Here is a 22,601-nt window from a genome sequence, read left to right on the forward strand (position 1 = left end):
GATCCTTTAGAGAAATTGCATTCCTGCCACTTGTAATTGCAACCTTACTCTTTTGGTTATTATCCAGCATTCAGTGGTGAGGATGACAACATTGATGACAACTTAGTGATTTACATCCTGTATTGTAGAAGAGGAAAACAAGAAAGATTTTGTTATTCTCAGACTGGAAACCTGGTTGGAATACTAACAGCTAAGTGACCTCCACTAAAGATATCCAAATGTTGGAATTATTAGAGTGAACAAGTGGATTAGGTCTTTAGGGGGTGACTTAATAATCCATTGAGAGTTACAGGATGTTAGCATTAAAATAAAAACTAGGTGTAGGCTTGGCCATGTAGTTAATAGTAAGGGGTTCAATCCCACTGTATGACACTTTAGGCAAGTGTCTTCTACTAGAGTTTCAGACTGACCAAAGACTTGTGGTGGATTTGGTAGGTGGAAACTGAAAGAAGCCTATTGTATATGTATATGTAAAATGTATATATTTTGAGACCCCTTTCAGTCATGAATGACCAAGGGATTGCACCTAGAAAGTTACCTTCTGAGGCACAAGTCCAGGCAAGGTTGTTTGTGGAAGGCCAGCAGTCACCCATGCATACCGGCCTCCCCTCTCCACACCACTGATGTTATCCAAGGGAAAGGCAAAGGGGCCGATATAGCTTGGCACCAGTGACGTTGCAACTCATTTCTACAGCTGAGTTAAGTGGAGCAATGTGAAATAAAGTGTCTTGCTCAGGAACACAACACACAGCCCAGTCCAGGAATTGAACTCACAACCTTATGATCATAAGCTTGACGCTCTAACCACTGAGTATGTATATATATATATATATATATATATATATATATATATATATATATACCGGTTATTTTGAGGATATAGATATCTCTTGAAGGCATGTTAGCATCCATATATATATATCTATATATATAGAAGTAGTCCATAGCTTCCGTTACCTAGGTGACCAAGTCAGTAGTGGGGGCGGATGCTCTGAGTGTATAGCCGCTAGAATAAGAATAGCCTGGGTAAAGTTCAGAAAGCTCCTACCTCTGCTGGTAACAAAGGGCCTCTCACTCAGAGTGAAAGGTAGACTGTACAACACATATGTGCAAACAGCCATGCTACATGGTAGTGAAACATGGACTGTGACTGCCGAAGACATGTGTAATCTTGCAAGAAATGAAGCTAGTATGCTCTGTTGGATGTGTAATGCCAGAGTATGTACATGAAAGTGTAAACGTCCTGAGAGGAAAGCTGGACATAAAAGAACCATCAGATGTGGTGTGCAAGAGAGATGACTGCGCTGGGGTATGGTCATGTGTTGCAAATGAATGAGGACAGCTGTGTGAAGAAGTGTCACATCCTAACAGTGGAGGGAACCTGTGGAAGAATTAGCGCCAGAATGACCTGGGATGAGGTGGTGAAGCACGACCTTTGAATGTTGGGCCTCACAGAGGCAATGACAAGTGACCGAGACTTTTGGAGATATGCTGTGCTTGAGAAGACCCGATAAGCCAAGTGAGACCATAACCATGGCTTATGCCAGTGTTGCTTCTCTTTAGAAGGAACTGGTTTCTAACAAAAAGATACAAAGCTCCATTGTTGGAGTGTAGACAACAAAAACTATGTTGTATCTTGTCTTGACATGATGGTTGCAAATGAGCGCCACCATCATAGAAGCTAAGCTGATTGTTTCCAGTCTTCCAGGAAAAAAAAAAACAAACATAGGCGCAGGAGTGGCTGTGTGGTAAGTAGCTTGCTAACCAACCACATGGTTCCGAGTTCAGTCCCACTGCGTGGCATCTTGGGCAAGTATCTTCTGCTATAGCCCCGGGCCGACCAATGCCTTGTGAGTGGATTTGGTAGACGGAAACTGAAAGAAGCCTGTCGTATATATGTATATATATATATATACTAGCAGTATCGCCCCGCTGGAATTGTAATTTTGAAAAGTAAAAATTTTGTGAACATTTTTCTGGTTGAAATACACCGAAAAGTGGCGACACAGCAGTGAAAAAATCGTAAAAAATAGGGATTTTCATAGAAAAAAGCATCTTTTTGATGTAAATAATTTTTGGTGTTAACATGGTCCGATTTGAATTTTATGTTCTACGGAAGGAAGAGCAACCCTTCTACCATACTCTCAATTTTGGTCAACTTGCGCCGCAGGGTCTCGGAGGAGATAGTGTTAGTTGAAGGTTACCATTCTAGGTGCCTGAGTAACAACCTCGCGGATTTACAGATAAATGAATTAATTACTATTTTACAGAATAAAATTAAATAATTCTTGAAAATTAATTAATATTAATATTTTTTGAACAAAGTAAATAATTTTTAAAACTTAAATAATAATGTTTTTTACACAAACGCGAACGGGGAAAAGGGGGTGGCGAATTCGATTTACATACCTAAATTTTTTCTTTTTCATGACATTGTAGCAAAATAGTAGTGAATTATATAAATACCAGCAGTACATTTTTTTTTCTGGGGTATTTTTTTTCAACCTCGTCACATATTTGCCCCTTTCAATTTAAACAAAGTCTTAATTAAGCAATTACGGCAGCTTAGCAATGGTTTCAATACAGGCGTGACATGTGTATCTCAATTGTTCAAAACCCTTCAAATTTTTTCGCACGTGATGATATCATAGTGAAAACTTTCAATTACGCGCGCTTAGAAGTACGCTCACAAATTAATACTACCAAAATTTTGAAGTTCGCCCTCCGCTTGTGTGTGTGTGTATGCGTGCTTTAGGTGTACGTAGGTATGTGTTTTTGTGTGTGTGTGTCACTGAAGCCATACATACATATATACATACATAACCTCTCTCTCTCTTTTCTCTCTCAGTCACTCACTACAAAAAGTGAATAAAAAAAGTTCAGTTATTTCTGTCTTTCACTCTGTCTGTCTCTTTACACACACTAACAAAAGCACTTCACTTACACACCACACTTTCTGTGTCGCACAACCCATCAAACACACACACACACACACACACTCACGCACGCACACATGTACATCAATGCTTTCAGAGTGAAATGTTAAAATATTGAGTTTTCTCGAATTTTGTCTTAATTGGGGGTGAAATTGAAAGAAATATATTATAGCATGACCGAATGGAGTACTTTGAAAAATCTTAGGTAAACTCTAATTGAAGAAATTGTGTGAGGAGTAAATCGTTATGTATTTATTTGTTTCTGTTTGCTGTGTTTTTTTATTTTTTGAGTAGTGGTTTAAATACTTTCAGTTTAGTCTTCCTCAAATCACTCTGTCGCTATTTACTTTCATTTTATTCGTTGCACACTGTGTGTGTGCGTGTGCGTGTGGTGTAAACCACATTAAGAAAAGCATTTGACATACACACCAGAATGTGAGTTTTCTGTAAATTTTGCTTAATTGGAGTTTAAATTTAAAAAACTGGACCTGGCATGACCCGATGCATTCTACTCTTAAAAATGCTAGGTAAATTGTAATTGAAGAAATCCTATATTGTAGATTTCTATAAGTTACAAAGGGAGGCAGATTAAATCTGCCTTTTATAATAAGAGATATATATATATATGTGTGTGTGTTTGTGTGTCTGTGTTTGTCCCCCTAGCATTGCTTGACAACCGATGCTGGTGTGTTTACGTCCCCGTAACTTTGCGGTTCGGCAAAAGAGACCGATAGAATAAGTACTGGGCTTACAAAAAGAATAAGTCCCGGGGTCGATTTGCTCAACTAAAGGCGGTGCTCCAGCATGGCCGCAGTCAAATGACTGAAACAAGTAAAAGTGAAAGAGACAGAGATATCTACACATGAAGAAATATCACCTCGCTTGTTTCCAAGTGATGGTTGGTGGCAGGAAGGGCATCCTGCTGTGTTGAAAATCTGCCTCAACAAATTCTGTCTGACTGATGCAAGCATGGAAAAGTGGATAATAGATGTTTGATGATGGAAACTATAAATGTGGTTGGTGTTTATTTTATTGCCAGTGCAGAGAGGAAAGCCAGAGTTGGATTGGAACTTGGAAGCATAAGGGATGAAGATAAATACTGATAAATACTACATAAGCTTTAGTCTGGCATTCTTCTACCTTAGAAAATCCTTCAGTCACTCTCAGTATTGATTCGTTTTGAAAAGACACAAAGACAATATTTGTAGAGGAAGGATTTTGTAGTAAAGATTGTTTGCCAACATAACATGGTAGTCCTAGTTTAGGACAAATGTTGCTGTAATTTAGCCACAGGAGACATCATCTCCAGCTGGCTGTACGACACGATCTGTGTCCTTATATTTTCAAACAAGGGAATCTAGCAACCCCACTCGGTTCAAGACAATATCTGTGTATTGTGATTTCTGGGTTATTTCTCTTCGTTAAATGCAAGTCTAAATGCCTCATAGAATTTAGTTATGACCCTTTATGTTCTGAATCAGTCTATGAAGATTTGTCCTTCTTTCTCATCTTAATCAATACAAGAACCAATAATGTATGGAGGTTGGTTCAATAATCAATAACCCCATTCGTTTAATAATTACCTTGTGTCTGATCAATAAATATCATCAATAACCCTTATTATTGATCTTCTTAACATTTAACAAAGAATTTCAAGAAGCAATGACTTGTATTGTTTGTCTTGAATAATTTTCTGCTTATTTGTCGTCCTTACAGCCTTTACTCGCTGTCATCTCGAGCAAAGACCAACTGAAGAAGTAACCCGCCCACCCATGGGTGCTCTTAACAGGGTAAGAAGACGACATTTTCATAAAATGTTTTTGCAAAATGTATTTACTTTTCTACAGTTGTCTGACTGCTGTCATCAAATTCTTCAGAATTCCATTCCATGAATATCTATGGGTTGTTGTTATGGAACCATGAAATTCGTTTGGAGAAATGTATGCCTTGTTACATGTAATGAATTCACAAACTTACCGTTAGCTGTGTTCTTGTGTTCTAGTGTTTTGTAACAGAATGAGAGATTCCCGCCCCTGGAGGGGTGCAGCTCGCATCCTTTACATCAAATATTAATCGAAGAAAGAGTCAAGATTTTCCGTTAACTTCAACAGTATAAATATTTATTCTTGGATTCGCAGGAGTGGCTGTGTGGTAAGTAGCTTGCTAACCAACCACATGGTTCCAGGTTCAGTCCCACTGCATGGCATCTTGGGCAAGTGTCTTCTGCTATAGCCCCGGGCTGACCAATGCCTTGTGAGTGGATTTGGTAGACGGAAACTGAAAGAAGCCTGTCGTATATATGTATATATATATATATTATATATATATATAAGTGTGTGTGTGTGTGTTTGTGTGTCTGTGTTTGTCCCCCTAGCATTGCTTGACAACCGATGCTGGTGTGTTTACGTCCCCCGTCACTTAGCGGTTCGGCAAAAGAGACCGATAGAATAAGTACTGGGCTTACAAAGAATAAGTCCCGGGGTCGATTTGCTTGACTAAAGGCGGTGCTCCAGCATGGCCGCAGTCAAATGACTGAAACAAGTAAAAGAGTAAAGAGAGTAAAGAGAATATAAACATTTCCTTCCCCTGGGCGAATCGGCAGCCTAGGAGCTTATTGGCAGTAGTCAAGTGGAGTGAGTCAGTCCTGCCTGTTCAAGCATAGCGGGGATGCGCCACGAGGTAGCTGCTCGAGGGAGCTGCTGGAGACACATCTGTATCGTTCAGCTGCTAGCGTCAAAAGAGAGAGATACAAGAGAATTTCACTGCTGCCAGTTTTCTGCGCATGTGCATGAGGGAACTCCTGGCTGGCCTTCCGGAAGATTCCAACCCTGCGCATGCATGCTGGAGATTTCCAAGATGGCGTCACTACAGTTTGATTTAATTCTGATATTTGGTTCTCCTCCTTTTTCTTTTAATTACTAAATCAAAACAAGTGATGCATTGGAGAGTTCTATCCAAGACATGTCTCTATGTAATGTATTAATAACCATTTTTAGCATTGTCATCAAGGTGATGAAAATGGTTAGCAAGAGGAATAAAAAGCTCAGCGACCATTTCTTCCAGCTCTTTATGTTCTGGATTCAAATTTTATTGAGATCATCTTTGCCTGATGCCCTTTCAGGATTTATAAAATAAGTACCAGATGAGCAATGGAATTGATGTAATCAACATAAAACTCCCATTAAAATAGCTGGTTTTGTGTGCAAATTTGAAGCCATTATTATTACTGTCATAATGCTGAATATTTTGTCTTTGGATTCAATTGTGCCACACTTCTTTTATTTCCTCATGACCTTTCTTTAATAGTTATCAGACATTGTAGAGTGAAAAGGAGATGAAACTGCTTCTTTTAAAGCTGTAATATGAAAAAAATATTGTGAGAAGTGTAAACTATTTTAGCCAACAATTTCATCCAATGTGTTAAAGACAAATCAGCTTGTTATAGGTATAGCTTGCTACAACTCTCTTTTACTTGTTTCAGTCATTTGACTGCGGCCATGCTGGAGCACCACCTTTAATCGAGCAACTCGACCCCGGGACTTATTCTTTTTGGAAGCCCAGTACTTATTCTATCAGTCTCTTTTGCCAAACCGCTAAGTAACGGGGATGTAAACACACCAGCATCGGTTATCAAGCAATGCTAGGGGGGCAAACACAGACACACAAACATACACGCACACACATATATATATACATATATACGACGGGCTTCTTTCAGTTTCCGTCTACCAAATCCACTCACAAGGCATTGGTCGGCCCGGGGCTATAGCAGAAGACACTTGCCCAAGATGCCACGCAGTGGGACTGAACCCGGAACCACGTGGTTGTTTAGCAAGCTACTTACCACACAGCCACTCCTGTGCCTATTCTCTCAAATTTATTTTCTCAGTTAATTTTCTTGGGATGGTTGTTTCATTTTCAACTATTATCCTAGTACAGTATAGCCTAGGACAGTTATAGTCTGTTAAATGGTTCGAACATTTGTTTTACAATGATGAGGTTTCAAATTCACTGCCACTGCGTAGTACTTTGTTGTGAAGTAGGGTCTCAGGTTAACCAAAGCCTTGCGTGGGGAGGTGGTGGGCAAAGAGACTTGGCAAAAGCCCATTGGGTGGGTTGCATCTCCAATTCAAAGGGTCAGCCTTGTCATATTGTACATGTGGCACACAGATTCTGTCTGAGGAATATGATAAGGACACTAGGATATGTAGAATACCCAGTCACTTAGACTATGTGTCAATAAGTAGGTCAGGCCATTGATCAGACAACTCAAAGAACCATCCTTGAAACCCATGATTGATCCATCAGATCTCTAAGGAATTAGATTTGAACCCTGCACTGTAATGTAATGATAATAGTTGAAAATGAAACAACCATCCCAAGAAAATTAACTGAGAAAATAAATTTGAGAGGATGATTGTGAAGGAGAACATTGATTTTTATTAGTAATTTTCTTGAAAAGCTTGTGTGGTTCACGACTGTTCCAAGAAAAGTAACTCATAAACTGAAACTGAAAAAAGGATTCTGTAAGAAAATGTTGTTCTCATCTTAGTAATTTAGTTGGACAACTTATGTTGTATGTGAATGAAAGTGATGTAGAGAGAAGGAGAGATGGGTTAAGTGAATGAGTATGAGGGTCTCCTGCCACAATCAGTTTTTGAGTTAGTAACAGTTTGGTTGTTGGATGTTGCAGAAAGCTCTTTCTTACCAACAAGTCTAGAAGTCTGCTTGTCAAACGACTGATATGGAACTTAATATAACTTAGTGTACAACTGCATCCATCTTCTGTTCTTTTTCCTCCCTATCACTCTCTCTCTCCCTCACTTTCTTTCTCCCTCTCCCCTCACCTCTCTCTCCCCCCTCCCCTCCTCCTTCCCTACCTCTCTTTCCCCTCTCTTTTCCTCCTCTGTCTCTCTTTCCCTCCCCATCTCCCCCTCTCTCCCTGCCTCTCCCCTTACTCCCTCCCGCCCAACCCTTTCCTCCCTCTACCGCCCTAGCTCTATCTGACCCTTTATCTGTCCTTCAATCCCCTTTTATAAGCTGCATTTAGCTTGACAGGTTTTCAGTCAACAGCTTTTGATTCTTTAGAATTTTGGTTGGCACCATTTGACAAATTTTCTCCCAACCCTCAGAGTATTCATCAGTTGCTTATTCTCATGACACTTTTACTCCATATGAAAGATTTTGATTTTGACAAGAACCTTCTTAGGAAATTACTATTTTTAAACCTCACAACAAGAGATATTCAGCAACAGTACTTTGTAGTAAAGATTGTTTGCCAACAGAACATGGCAGTCCTGGTTTATGTTGGCAAACTATCTTTACTACAAGAACCTTATCATCATCATCATCGTCATCATTGCTTAATGTCTGTTTTCCGTGCTAGCATGGGTTCAACCAGGGTCTGGAAAGCCAGGAGGCTGCACCAGGCTCCAGTCTGATCTGGCAGTGTTTCTATGGCTGGATGCCCTTCCTAATGCCAACCACTCCGTGAGTGTAGTGGGTGCTTTTTACATGCCACCGGCACAGGTGCCAGGGGAGGCTGGCAGCAGCCATGATTGGTTGGTGCTTTTTATGTGCCACCGGCACAGGTATCACAACTACAATTCAGGTTCAAATTGTGACATCTTAAAACTAAATGGAACAAAATGTCTTTCAAATTTAAAAACAAATTTTTTGCTTTGGAACATTTATCAGCCTTTCTTTTTAATTGACATTATTCACCACATGTGGTTTTTTAAAGAATTTATTTTTGTTTTTCTCCTCTTAATTGCAGAGAATAAATATACTCAGTACCGAAGAAGAAGCAGAAATAAAAGAACTGCTTGACTATCAATCTGAGAAAATCAGAGAAAGAAATTTACTACTTTTTCCATATTTTAAAGATTATGATCGAGTGAGTGTTTATTCTCCATCATCACAGGGAATTGTATGTTTGATGTATGTTTAACCTTGAGGCTACAATTAAACTAACCAGCAGTATCGCCTGGCGTTGCTCGGGTTTGTTTCGACCCTTTAGAATTGGAATGTTTGAAAAGTAAAAATTTTGCATTATGTAGCTTGTTATTCTCTTTAAGTGAACATCTTTCTGGTTGAAATACACCGAAAAATGGCAACACAGCAGTAAAAAAATTGTAAAAAATAGGGATTTTCATAGAAAAAAAAGCACCTTTTTGATGTAAATAATTTGTGGTCTTAAAATGGTCCGATTTGAATTTTTTCTTCTGCAGAATGAAGAGTAAGTCTTCTTCTATCATACTCTCAATTTTGGTCAACTTGTGCCGCAGGGTCTCGGAGGAGATAGTGTTTGTCGAAGGCTACCAAACCTGCCACACACAGACAAGTTGAGCTTTATATAGAGAGAGATTTGTTCTGATAGTAATATAAATTTCAAGCATTTTTAGTTATGGCTTAGTTAGAGGCGGAAGAGCAACACCCATGGACTTTAGTGATGTGATGGGGTAGAGACTGGTGGGAGGAAGAAAGGAAGGAAGAAGTCATCATCCAAGTGGAGATCTGGATTAAAGGTTGAACTCTTTAGCATTTAGATTATTCTCTCAAATGTAATGCTTTTTTTTTCATTCACATTGTCCCTTTCTTAATCATGCTCATTTTGTATCTCTGAAATGCTGGCAATGTGACTGTAATTTTAGAAAGTCACTAAAGGGTAGGTGTGATAGGTTGGATCTGGTATATTTGGGACAGATATGGTTGGTTTAGATTCTAAAGAGTTCAGGTTTGCAGCATTGTGGGCTTCCCTGGACTTTCTCCATTGTTTACATTTCCTAAATTTTACTCACCAAGCATTGGTTGATCCAAGGCTATTGTAGATGACCATGATGCCCCATGATGCCACACAGAGGAATCAAACTGAAAACTGTGTCATCTATAATACATTAAAAGTGAGCTTGAATTTTGCTTGCTTGCAATGTTACCCAGCCAAACTGGCGCATAATGGGAAAAATACTACAGATAAAGTTTCCTTTGAAATATGAATACAAATGGAATAAAAAAGTTTTATGTAAATCAGATTAGTGGTTGTTGAGACATTAGGGGTTTCCAGGGTATAGATACCCAAAATGGTGCATAATGGGAAAATATTCTGAAAATAACTTAAACCTGAAAGGGAAGAAACTCTTACCTTGTGATTAGACACAGGGACTTTTTTACAGCAAATGTTTCTATTTTCGCCTTTAATAATTTAGAAATATCTTTTAATGAATGTGATTTCAAAAATGTAAGGTATTTGTACAGTAAGTATTTATATTTTAGCTTTTTTTAAACTGATAATATTTTAATGTTTTTTTTAATTATTTTCAAGTGAATGCCATTACAAAAATTATTTTTGGCATATTTGAAAAATATTTTAAAATGAAAATAACTTGGAAAATATGGTAAACATTTCGTAAAAGACCTGTTCATAACCTCGGAGTGAAATAATTTTTTTGCATAGGTCTTTTTTAGTGCATTCAACACTGCCAGAGATTTGGCTGCTATTTCTAGCATGCTCTGCTACTATGTAATAGCTATTTGTGATAAAGGACCCAAAATACCTGTTACGTGGTAGCAGGGCGTGCAAGAAATAGCAGCCAAATCTTTCCTTCTCTGGGGAAAGGAGCACTTTATGTGTGATTTCAATGTCACTTTCATTGGTATCATCAGCATTTAATGTCCAAAAAGGACTAAGTCCACTTTGCTGAGTTGTTGGTGTTAGGAAGGGCATCCAGCTGTAAAAATCCTGCCAAAACAGTTACAGAAACCTGGCGCAGGCTTCTGCCTGGCTGGCTCCTGTCAAACCACCCATAGCAGCATAGAAGGCAGACGTTAAACGATGATGATATCATCCTCCCCCACCACCTGAAGATGGTGAGCTGGCAGAATCTTTAGCATGTCAAGCACAATGCTTAGGGGCCTTCCACTCGTCTTTACATTCTGAGTTCAAAATTCCACTGAGGTTGACTTTGCTTTTCTCCCTTTCAAGGTTGATAAAGTAAGTACCAGCTGAGCGTTGGGGGTGGATGTAACTGACTTCACCCCTCCCCCCAAATTTCTGGGCTTATGTGCCACAATCTGAATCCATTAAATCTCATCCATCTTCACACTTCGCCCACAGGTGGAAGCACACTCAAAGCTGTAAAATGTAACAAAATGTCTTTCTGTTTATATAAAAGACTAGCAGTATTGCCCAGCGTTGCTCGGGTTTGTAAGGGATATAAAAAATATAAGCATTTTTAGAGATGTAAAGTATAATAGCCATCTCAATATGGCTAACCACAAGGGGGGGGGGGTTGCTGTAGCTTTTTACGTTCTGAGATTTAATAATAAATTTTTAGAGAGTTACTTCCCTTATATATGCCAAAATGCATTAAAAATGGGAAAAATTGATGGTAAATTTTTTTTTAAATCGTAGACTCATTGTAGACGCGCGCTAATACCCAGGAGGGCTCGATATGAATCACGACTATAAGATACCCGGTTTTGGTTAAACTGCACCGCAAAATGTGGGAGTAGTTAGGAATCTAAATCGTAGGAGACAGACAGCACACAACCTCACTTTTATATATAAAGATATGATATCATGATTTCCCTGTTTGGGACTATTTCACTATTTAGAGCTATTCAGACTAGGTCAGCTGAGAATTAAGTGTCTTCATCATGGCCAGCATGCAGTACTAGCGAGATGGTGTCTATTGTTGACCCCTTGATTTTCTAACAACTCTTTTATGTTGATTTCTTACAAGAAAAAAAAAAATGCTCAAAAGAAGGTTTGTTTGTTTCTCTCTGCTGTTTCCTCTTTCTTTAGGGTGTTGGATATACAAAGTCAATCACCAAGAACCAGTTTGCTCGTGTTATGCACTTTGTACAATTAGAATTAACTGACAGACAATTGAGATTGCTCGTTAAAAATTTGGTAATGAAAATGGAGATATTAATTATCCATTATATGTTCAAACTGTGGATCCAGGTAGGTTATTGATTCTAATTTGAATTTCTATATTTTTCTTAAGTTTCTGGACTCAGTTTCCCAGTTTCCATCATGTATAATCGACTGAGATCCCTTCCCTTCCCTGAACAGACACTGGCCAATAACAGGGTCCAAGGCTAGCAATTTTTGAAAAGAGTTGATCACGTAGACCCTTTTACCTTGCTTCGAAACAGGTGAGAATTGATGATAGGGAGAGCCTCCTGTTGTCTAAAACACATTTTCTGCCTCAAGTCCTGTGTTACTCATGCAAATCATACAAGGTGGAAATTAAAATGATGTACATATACATAAAAGTGCCTATGCAGTGCCACATAAAAGCACCCAGTACCACTCTGTAAAGTGGTTGGTGTTAGGAAGGGCATCCAGCAGTAGAGAGAGACCATGCCAAATCTGACAGGAGCCTGGTGCAGCCTCCCAGCTTACCAACCTTGGTCAAACCGTCCAATCCATGCCAGCAGGGACAACAGACATTCTTTTATTGTTTTTGTTTCAATTATTTGACTGTGGCCATGCTGGAGCACCAACTTTAGTTGTGCAAATTGACTCCAGAACTTATTCTTTGTAAGCCTAGTACTTATTCTATCGGTCTCTTTTGCCAAACCACTAAGTTATGAAGACATAAACACACCAGCATCAGTTGTCAAGCAATGTGCAATGTTGAGGGGGACAAACACAGACACACAAACAGACAAATACACACATACATACATACATATATATAGGCGCAGGAGTGGCTGTGTGGTAAGTAGCTTGCTAACCAACCACGTGGTTCCGGGTTCAGTCCCACTGCATGGCATCTTGGCCAAGTGTCTTCTGCTATAGCCCCAGGTCAACCAATGCCTTGTGAGTGGATTTGGTTGACGGAAACTGAAAGAAGCCTGTCGTATATATGTATATATATATATATGTGTGTGTGTGTGTGTTTGTGTGTCTGTGTTTGTCCCCCTAGCATTGCTTGACAACAGATGCTGGTGTGTTGACGTCCCCGTCACTTAGCGGTTCGGTAAAAGAGACCGATAGAATAAGTACTGGGCTTACAAAGAATAAGTCCCGGGGTCGATTTGCTCGACTAAAGGCGGTGCTCCAGCATGGCCGCAGTCAAATGACTGAAACAAGTAAAAGAGTAAAAGAGTATATATATATATGATGGGCTTCTTTCAGTTTCCGTTTACCAAATCCACTCAGAAGGCTGTGGTCGGCCTGAGGCTATAGAAGAAGACATTTGCCCAAGATGCCATACAGTGGGACTGAACCTGGAACCATTGTTGTTGGTCAGCAAGCTACTTTATTTCATTTAATTTGCCACAAGGGCAACACACAGAGTAGCTACAGGCTGGACAAAGACATTAATGGATGATGGTGGTGGTGGATGAAGATGGTGATGGGAGAAGTCAAAAAGCGCCCGCCGACTCTCGCTTCTCTAAAACAATGTTCTTTTTTTTTTTTCCAATAATTTTACAAAATTTCCAAAATATTACAAAAATTCAAAAATTTCACAAAAATTCCAAATTTTACAATTTACAATTTCAAAAGTTTTTCCAGAGGCAATAAACCTCTATCACAATATAACACAAATACAGGTTCACATTACCCGACCGATGAACGCTCTTGCTTTAATGACGCAATCGTTCTTCGTCAGGCCCCCGCATATAGGTATAACTTGCAAGAGATCCTCCGGGAAAGAATTCTTGATCCTGCACATATCATTTTCGAGTAGGACCTCCGCAGCCAGCTGCGAAGGCCACTCAGGATACTCCATGCAGGACCGAAATCCCTCCCATTGGTTTCTCTTCCTCATCTTACCTATTTCATTCTCTAATGTACCTCCTTTGTAGAAGAGGACTACATAATATTTCTCCAGCCCCACAACCGCCGGAGGACACATGGGAGACACCGTCTGCGTGTTACAATCCGCTGGCGGCATCCCGTTTCTCTTCTTTCTTTTTTTCTTTTTACTCTGGAGGTTGAGGTTCCGGCGTTGCACACGCCAGGTCCACTCTTTCTCCCGTAGCTTCCGGGTCTTTTAGTGGGTCACCATTGTTTCCCACTTTTCGTTTTCTCGTTGAGCAAGTCACCACTTCCTCATTCTGTTTCTCTCCCTCCATTGGTGGGGCAGGGAGAGGCTCTGATATCAACTTCTCCAGGATCCTACTCTGGTCCCTGGGGCAGTTCTTCTTAATGTGGCCGGTCTCCAAACACAGGTGACACTTGGGGGGGGGGGCGTCCCTCAAGCATCACCGGATACTTGGACCCGGCCATCCTCAAAAAGTCCGTCAAAACCAGACTCTTGGCTGACTGGGTCCATAGAGTCAAAGTAGCCTTTGACCCCTCCCAATCAGCCGCAGGCTGCATTCTTACGTTCAGGATCTTGGCGCTACCACCACTCAGACCCCGGCGGATAGAATCTTCCACCCACTCGGGCTCAAAGCCGGGTGGCAGGCCGCAGACCCATAATCTTATTAATTTTTCTCCTTGTAGCTTGGGAGAAACAAAATCTCTTCGCCTTCAATGGGCTTGCTTGCGAAATTGCAAGCTGCTTTAGGGGAGTCAAACAGCAACCAAATCATTGCGTATTTGGCTCCCCGTTGAATGTATTTAACGGCTGGCATATAGTCTGCCAGCTCGTTAATAATAGTGGCTTTCGGAAAAACCATTATGGTATTAAGTGACTTTGAATAAGTCCTCAACACCACGGTTTTGTCCTCCAGCTCCTTCAGATAACCCTTCGGAGGTGTCAACTCCCATATGGTTAACTCCTTTGCCATAACAAAAGTCCAATAAGAAAAAAACACAATGACAGAACAGAAAGACAGAGCAGAGAAAAGGACGAAGGAAGACAGTTCAAATAATGGCAGCACAGTTCTGCAACTGGTAATCCTCACGAAACAGGGTACTCCAGTTGCAGCACACTTGGTTCTCCGTGGTAAATCCAAGCACAATTGGTTCTCCGTGGTAAATCCAAGCGAACAAATTAATTTTTGAGGAGGGGCTATGCCTCTCAAAACACACAATTCTCACTAAAAGGTGAGACAATAAATATGCCAACAGGCAGAACAAATACATCCGAAGCAAAGTGAAGCTTATTACGCGCAGAAAAGTGTTAACATTAATTAACATTAATGCCAAAAAAGTATTAACGGCAAGCAATAAACCTCACTATGCCTCCAAAAATATCCAAAATGTCCTACCTGTTGCCATAAAATGTTCAATAATTCACGTTAACACGTGACATTTGCCGAAGCGAAAAAAAAAACTACTTACCACACAGTCACTCCTGAGGGTTTGCAAATCCAACGGAGACCTCAAAAGACATGTTAAGATCCACATAGAGCAGAACTTATCTGCAGGTATTGGTGGTCCAAATCAGAGGTGCAATCTTATGTGGGTGTCTTTTCAGAACATTGTCTGGTTTAAAAAGCCACATCAGACGCCATGATGGTGCTAAGGTGTAGGCCCAGGAGGTGGTTAAACTCTGCGTAAGGAGTAGACAACCACCATATATGTATGTATGTATGTATGTACGTATGTATGTATGTATGTATGTATGTATGTATGTATGGATGGATGGATGGATGGATGGATGGATGTATGTATGTATGTATGGATGGATGGATGGATGGATGGATGTATGTATGTATGTATGGATGGATGGATGTATGTGTGTGTGTATGTATGTATGTATGTATCGTGGTTTCGATTCCCAGACCGGGCGTTGTGAGTGTTTATTGAGCGAAAACACCTAAAGCTCCACGAGGCTCCGGCAGGGATGGTGGTGATCCCTGCTGTACTCTTTCACCACAACTTTCTCTCACTCTTACTTCCTGTTTCTGTTGTACCTGTATTTCAAAGGGCCGGCCTTGTCACTCTCTGTGTCATGCTGAATATCCCCGAGAACTACGTTAAGGGTACACGTGTCTGTGGAGTGCTCAGCCACTTACATGTTAATTTCACGAGCAGGCTGTTCTGTTGATCGGATCAACCGGAACCCTCGTCGTCGTAACCGACGGAGTGCTTCCATGTATGTATGTATGTATGTATGTATGTATGTATGTATGTATGTATGTATGTATGCATGCATGCATGTATGTATGTGTGTGTGTATGTATGTATGTATGTATGAATTATGTATGTTTGTATGGATGTATGTATGTATGTATGGATGTATGTATGTGTGTATGTATGTATGTATGAATGTATGTATGTATATGTGTATGAATGTATGTATGTATGTATGGATGTATGTATGAATTATGTATGTATGTATGTATGATGTATGTATGTATGTATGTATGTATGCATGTATGGATGTATGTGTGTATGTATGTATGAATATATGTATATGTGTATGAATGTATGGATGTATGTATGGATGTATGTATGGATGTATGTGTGTGTGTATGTATGTATGTATGTATGAATTATGTATGTTTGTATGGATGTATGTATGTATGTATGGATGTATGTATGTGTGTATGTATGTATGTATGAATGTATGTATGTATATGTGTATGAATGTATGTATGTATGTATGGATGTATGTATGAATATGTATGTATGTATGTATGATGTATGTATGTATGTATGTATGTATGCATGTATGGATGTATGTGTGTATGTATGTATGAATATATGTATATGTGTATGAATGTATGGATGTATGTATGGATGTATGTATGGATGTATGTGTGTGTGTATGTATGTATGTATGTATGTCTCCACTATTCTAAGGAGACTCGTAGGGTTAGGGTTGTTGGGAAGGTCCTAGTTCCCCAGGCGTCTTTTCTATAGGGTCCTGTCATTACAGCTTCCAGCTGGATTCCCAAGCATGACCCAACTGACACAAATGGATAATATCCAAACATCTTGTTCTTGGTCTGCCCTTAGGTCTTCTGTCTGTTGAATTCTAGACATCATTTAAATGCTGAAGGAACTTCTGAAACAATGTGTCAGAGAGTGTGTGTGTGTGTGTGTGTGTGTGTGTGTAGTCAAACCCATGCAAGTATGGAACAACAGACTGACTATAATAATGATACAACAATGATGCTGTCGTTGAATGATTACCTGTCAGTACTCCAATCAGTTAAGATCAAAAGCCATGAGAGCCACTGCCTGGTATTGCATCGTCGTTGTCATCGGCATCGTCGTTGTCATCGGCATCGTTGTTGTTCTTTCTCTGATTAGTTCTCTCCTCCAGAATTTCAGGCCTTAGGAGGAATTACAACCGTGTTTCGTGGTCTGCTACCACAACAGCTCCTTTATAGGATCCAGTTAGCTCAAGACATCATCAGGAGGAACCACGTCCGGTTTCAGCCCCAACTCCTCTACCGTTTTGATGTGCCCCCCCCCCCTTTCAGAGATGTCTTCAGCTCTGATGTTGGGTACATGTCTTCTTTCTTCTGTTCCCTGGCCTCTTCGATGTATCGTCAGCGAGTGTCAGCTGGTGACTGACTGACTTGTCAAATTTTTCCCTCTAAATACCTGCCGCAGACTCCAGCAGGCAGCCCAAGCAAGTTGTCACGTGACACTGTCTCACCTTAACTGACAAGTGAAGGCGTGTAGGTTTAGCCTGCACATTCTCTAAACAACCGTCACCTGTCAGTCAGCGAAGCTGATTCAGTGTCAGCTTGTCTCACCTAATGATGTTATTTCCCGCCGGCATGTTAGGATTGATATTATTATAATTATTATTAGTTAATGGAAACGATTGTTACTTTTCCATTAAGTTTTGGTAGTCATTCAATGACAGTATCCAATCGGTTAAGTATCAATACCCATCTACCAGCATGGCTCAAAAAGATTGGTACAAAAATCAACATTGCTTGGAACTGCAAGAGTTCTTCACAGGGTTCTTGAAGCACGACCAGTAAAGAAATGCCACCTTAGTTTGCTGGCTGTGAACAGCTGACACTTTCCATCATATCTAGCAAAATAAGCTGAGAATTTCCATCAACTAATAATAATTATAATAATATTAATCCTTTCTACTACAGGTTCAATGCCTGAAATTCTGGAGGAGAGGACTAATCAATTATATTGACCCCCAGGAAGCATGAAAGACAAAGTTGACCTTGGCCATATTTGATCTCAGAATACACAAAGCTGGAAAAAATGCTGCTAAGCATAATAATGATAATTATAGTAATAATAATAATAATAATGCAATATCAGGCAGTGGTGGCTCTCATGGCTTCTCATCTTAACTGATTGGAAGTGTTATCATGTACATTGTTTTGTCTTGGTATAAAAGATAGGCTACAGTAAATATTCTGCTCAATACCACAGATTTGCTTGTCAGTTGTTTGACCGTAACCAGTTGAGCATGTCCCTTAGTGGCTGACGATATGTGCATCTCTGATCACGAGCAGAAGTAGTGGGGGAGCATCATAGCCATGTGTTGAGAGGAATCCTTAGGGGTTTGGATAATTCACCTCTGAAAACATGGGTGTTTCATTCAACATCCTTAAACAACCCTTATTCAGGGACCTTTTGAGCGGGATGGGCTACATGACCAGAAGAAAATTCTAACTGGGCCCCACCTGCAAGGTCATGTGCTGTTTATCTTGATACATATGGCTGTGATGCATGTACTCAACTGATCCTTATTTTATCGACCCCAAAAGGATGAAAGGTAAAGGTCACCTTTGGAATTTTAACTCAAAATGTAAAGATGGATGAAAGGCGAGCTGGTAGAATCATTAGTAAGATAAAATTAGTACCAGTTATGCACTGGAGTCAATTAAATCGATTACCTCCTCCCCCCAAATTTCAGGCTATGTGCCTGTAGCAGAAAGGATTATTAATAAGGTTGCGAGCTGGCTGAATTGTTAGCATGTTGGGTGAAATGCTTAATGGTATTTCATCTGTCTTTATGTTCTGAGTTCAAATTCTGCTGTGGTCGACTTTTCCTTTCATCCTTTCGGGGTCAATAAATTAAGTATTAGTGAAACTGGGGTCAGTGTAATCAACTATCCTTGTCCCCCAAAATTTCAAGCCTTGTGCCTATAGTAGAAAAGATTATTATTATTATTAGTAGTAGTAGTATTAGTAGTGGTAGTAGTAGTAGTAGTAGTAGTAGTAGTAGTAGTAGTAGTATAGTAGTAGTAGTAGTAGTAGTGAATACAGAAATACCAAGAGCTATGAGAAATGATAACATTGATGTTGGTGTTTTTGCAAAACAAGATAAAAAGAAATATAAACACAATATTACCATAAATTTGCAAATCTAACCATTTATCCTTTGAATAAAATTTTACTCATTACTTTCCAAAATGTAAACCTACAAGTTCAGTCCTAAACTATTTGGTTTTTGTAATATTTTCAGATTTCAAAGCCCACTTCATTGGAGATGTCATTCTTCCAGATCAAGCCAAAGTGGAGGTGAAAAAGGCCGAAAGATCCAATTTAACTTTTGATGAAGTGATGGCTCGCATTAGACATGTCGTTTTTGTAAACAGACTTCAGGTGAGAAACAGAGAAGGGTTTTTTGCCTAATGATAGAAAATCTATGTTAATCATGATGGATTTGCAGGTCCTCCCAAATTGGGGATTGATGAGTTGGGCCTCACAGAGGTAAAGTGGCTGAGTTTCTCTTGAGTGTTGGGCCTCATGGAGGCAATGACCAAGACCTTTGGGATTATGTTGTGCTTGAGAAGAAGACCCATCAAGCTAAGCAAAATTGCAGTTGTGGCAGATACTGGTGTCATGTAAATTGCACCTGTGGTACGTAAAAGCATCTATTACACTCGCAGAGTGGTTGGTGTTAGGAAGGGCATCCAGATGTAGAAGGCCATACCAAATCATACTCGAGTCTGGTGCAGCCTTCCAGTTTACCAGCCTTGGTCAAACTGTCCAACCCATGCCAGCATGGACAATGGACGTTAAATGATGATGATGATGATGATGCAGCAGTTGATGTGCATTTGACCCATCTGTAGATCAATCTCTAATGAAGTTAGGGCATTCGGCTCATGACCAATGGGGTCAGGAGTTCAATTGCTGGTGTTGTGTCCTTGAGCAAGACACTTTATTTCACATTGCTCCAGTCCACTCAGCTGGCAAAAAGGAGTTGTACCTGTAACACAAAAGGGGCCAGCCTTGTCGCATTCTTTGTCATGCTGAATCTCCCTGAGAACTACATTAAGGGTACACGTGTCTGTGGAATACTCAGCCATTTGCACGTTAATTTCATGAGCAGGCTGTTCTGTTGATCAGATCAACTGGAACCCTTGTTGTCGTAACCGATTCAGTGCCAGGTCAATCCCTATAATAAAAAGTAGATGGGGTGGGAATTGCAGAGGGTTGCAGTTTACCATTCCGTGACTTGCTATTTTCCGTGACCAAAGTATAAAATAATGTATATTTAGGTTGGTCAGAATTTTGAAGATTACGATCCTCTTAAGTCTGGTTCAATTACCAAAGCTCAGTTTCGACGTGGTTTGTCATCTCTTGGATTCAGTAAGATAGGTTTCCACGACATGACCAATGACCAGTTTGACTTGCTCTGTGATCACTACCAAGACCCTCATCATAAGGACAAAATTATTTGGACAAATTTCAACAATGATATCAACCTAGGTAAGTAATTTTCATAATTCCAGTTTAATACGTTTTTCTTTTTTTTTTTCTTGCTTCAGTCATTGGACTGCAGCCCATGCTGGAGCATTGCCTTGAGTAGTTTGCTCAAACAAATTGACCTTAATACTTATTTTTAAAGTCTGGTACTTATTTATTGATCTTTTATACTAAGCTGCTGAGTTATGGAGATGTAAATAAACCAACACTGGTTTCAAGCAGTATGAGGGGGACAAACATAAACACAAAGACACACGTATAGTAGGCTTCCTCACAGTTTCCATTTGCCAAACTCACTCACAAGGCTTTGGTTAGCCTAGATCTATTATAGAAGACACTTACCCCAGATATCACACTGGGATTGAACCCAAAGCCACATGCTTGCCAAGCAAGTCTCTTAACCCCTCAGCTACACCCCTGCCTGACTTTTTGTTATTTTAATGTCTTGAACTTGTTTATTCTTTTATATTTGGGTTCTGTTTACTTTTTTTTTTTGTTATATACTAGAATTGCTTAGGTGTGTGAACCCCATGGTGATGAGTTCAAACCTTGCTGTAAACAATGTCTTTTGCCTGGGAAAATAACCCTGTTTTGCCCCAGTATTTATTCTGGGTCACAGTTTTAATTGGTTAGTGATAGGAAAGGGCTGTAGTTGTAAAAACATTAGCCTCATCAGTATGCCGTTATGCAAATTCATGGAAAGTATTTCACCTCACCTCCATACTTGTATGGAGAATCAATTTGAAGCAACAATAACAATGATGATGATGATGATGATGATGATGATGAATACCCTGATGCAGTACCAGGCAGTGGCTCTCATGGCTTCTCATCTTTAGTGATTGGGAGTGTTATCATATACATTGTTTTGTCTTGGTATAAAAGCTGGGCTACAACAAATATTCTGCTCAATACCACAGATTTGCTTGACAGTTGTTTGATCTTAACCTGTTAACCATGTCCCTTAGTGGCTGACGATATGTGCATCTCTGATCATGAGCAGAAGCACTGGGGGAGCATCATAGCCATGTGTTGAGAGGAATTCTTTGGGGTTTGGATAATTCACCCCTGGAAATATAGGTGTTTCGTTCAACATCCTTAAATAACCCTTATTCAGGGACCTTTTGAGCGGGATGGGCTACTCGACCAGAAGAAAAATTTAACTGGCCCCATCTACAAGGTCATATGCTGTTTATCTTGATATGAGATCACCATGTCATGCCTATATGGTTGTGAAATATGTGCCTGGTGTACCCTTATTTGATGGTTAGTTGTGATGGGTATATTGGACTTTGTATATCTGTATCTCAGTGTCATTTTGATGGTATGCATTGCCCTCTCACTCAATAATAATAATAATAATAATAATAACAAGAGCACTCAGAGAGTGCAAACCTCTGCCAAGGCAACACTAACATCCTCTCAAGAATTAGCGAGAGATGATTTTTAAAATGAGAATATCTGAAATAAACCCAACTGCTTTCACAAACGAGAATACTAAAAATGAACCCGACCACTCTCAAAAATTAAGTAAAAAAAAAATGGAAAAATAATCAAGAATCTTTGTCTAGTTCTGGATCAATCCCAAAATCTAATCAGTTCGTGTCAGTTATGAGGCCAAACATCCCTGAAAGTTTCACCTGAATCCATCCAGCGGTTCTTGAGATATTTTGTCCATGGTCAAATAAACAAACAAACAAACACAACTGAAAACAATACCTCTGCCTTCGCTAAGGCAGAGGTAATAGTAATAATAACAACCAAAGGTGTCTGGGTTCAATCTGAGCTGATCTGGCATTAAACAACTTCTTCCACCCAACTGTTTTCATCTAGCCAAGATCATTCCCATTATCCCTGTTTCTTTTAATAGAAAAATTGATATTTCTTTGCAGTATTTACCAAGTCCAACTTAGAGAAAACTCCAACGGAAGAAATACCACCTTCTGAAGTGTATCTCATCCCCAAGTCAGGCACTGCTGACTGGAGCAAGGCATCAGATGAGCAAAAAGCAGTGTTTGAAGCTGGAATGAAGAAGTTAAGAAAATGTGTAAAAGAAAAACGGATGCTTATTGAACCTTGCTTTCGGGATTTTGATCAGTAAGTTCCAA

At 39.7% G+C, this 22,601-nt stretch overlaps 1 protein-coding gene across 1 annotated transcript in view; it reads left to right on the forward strand.

Moving 5' to 3' along the window:
- Positions 1 to 22,601, forward strand: part of LOC115214511 — a 65,550-nt gene that overhangs the window by 17,720 nt on the left and 25,229 nt on the right. Inside the window, 8 exon segments of the mRNA XM_029783709.2 lie at positions 4,653 to 4,726; positions 8,713 to 8,832; positions 11,740 to 11,836; positions 11,839 to 11,901; positions 13,465 to 13,575; positions 19,244 to 19,383; positions 20,286 to 20,496; positions 22,386 to 22,590. Coding sequence (XP_029639569.1) covers positions 4,653 to 4,726; positions 8,713 to 8,832; positions 11,740 to 11,836; positions 11,839 to 11,901; positions 13,465 to 13,575; positions 19,244 to 19,383; positions 20,286 to 20,496; positions 22,386 to 22,590 — 1,021 coding nt within the window.

The sequence above is a fragment of the Octopus sinensis genome, linkage group LG7, assembly GCF_006345805.1.
Source record: "Octopus sinensis linkage group LG7, ASM634580v1, whole genome shotgun sequence".
In the NCBI taxonomy this organism is placed as follows: domain Eukaryota; kingdom Metazoa; phylum Mollusca; class Cephalopoda; order Octopoda; family Octopodidae; genus Octopus; species Octopus sinensis.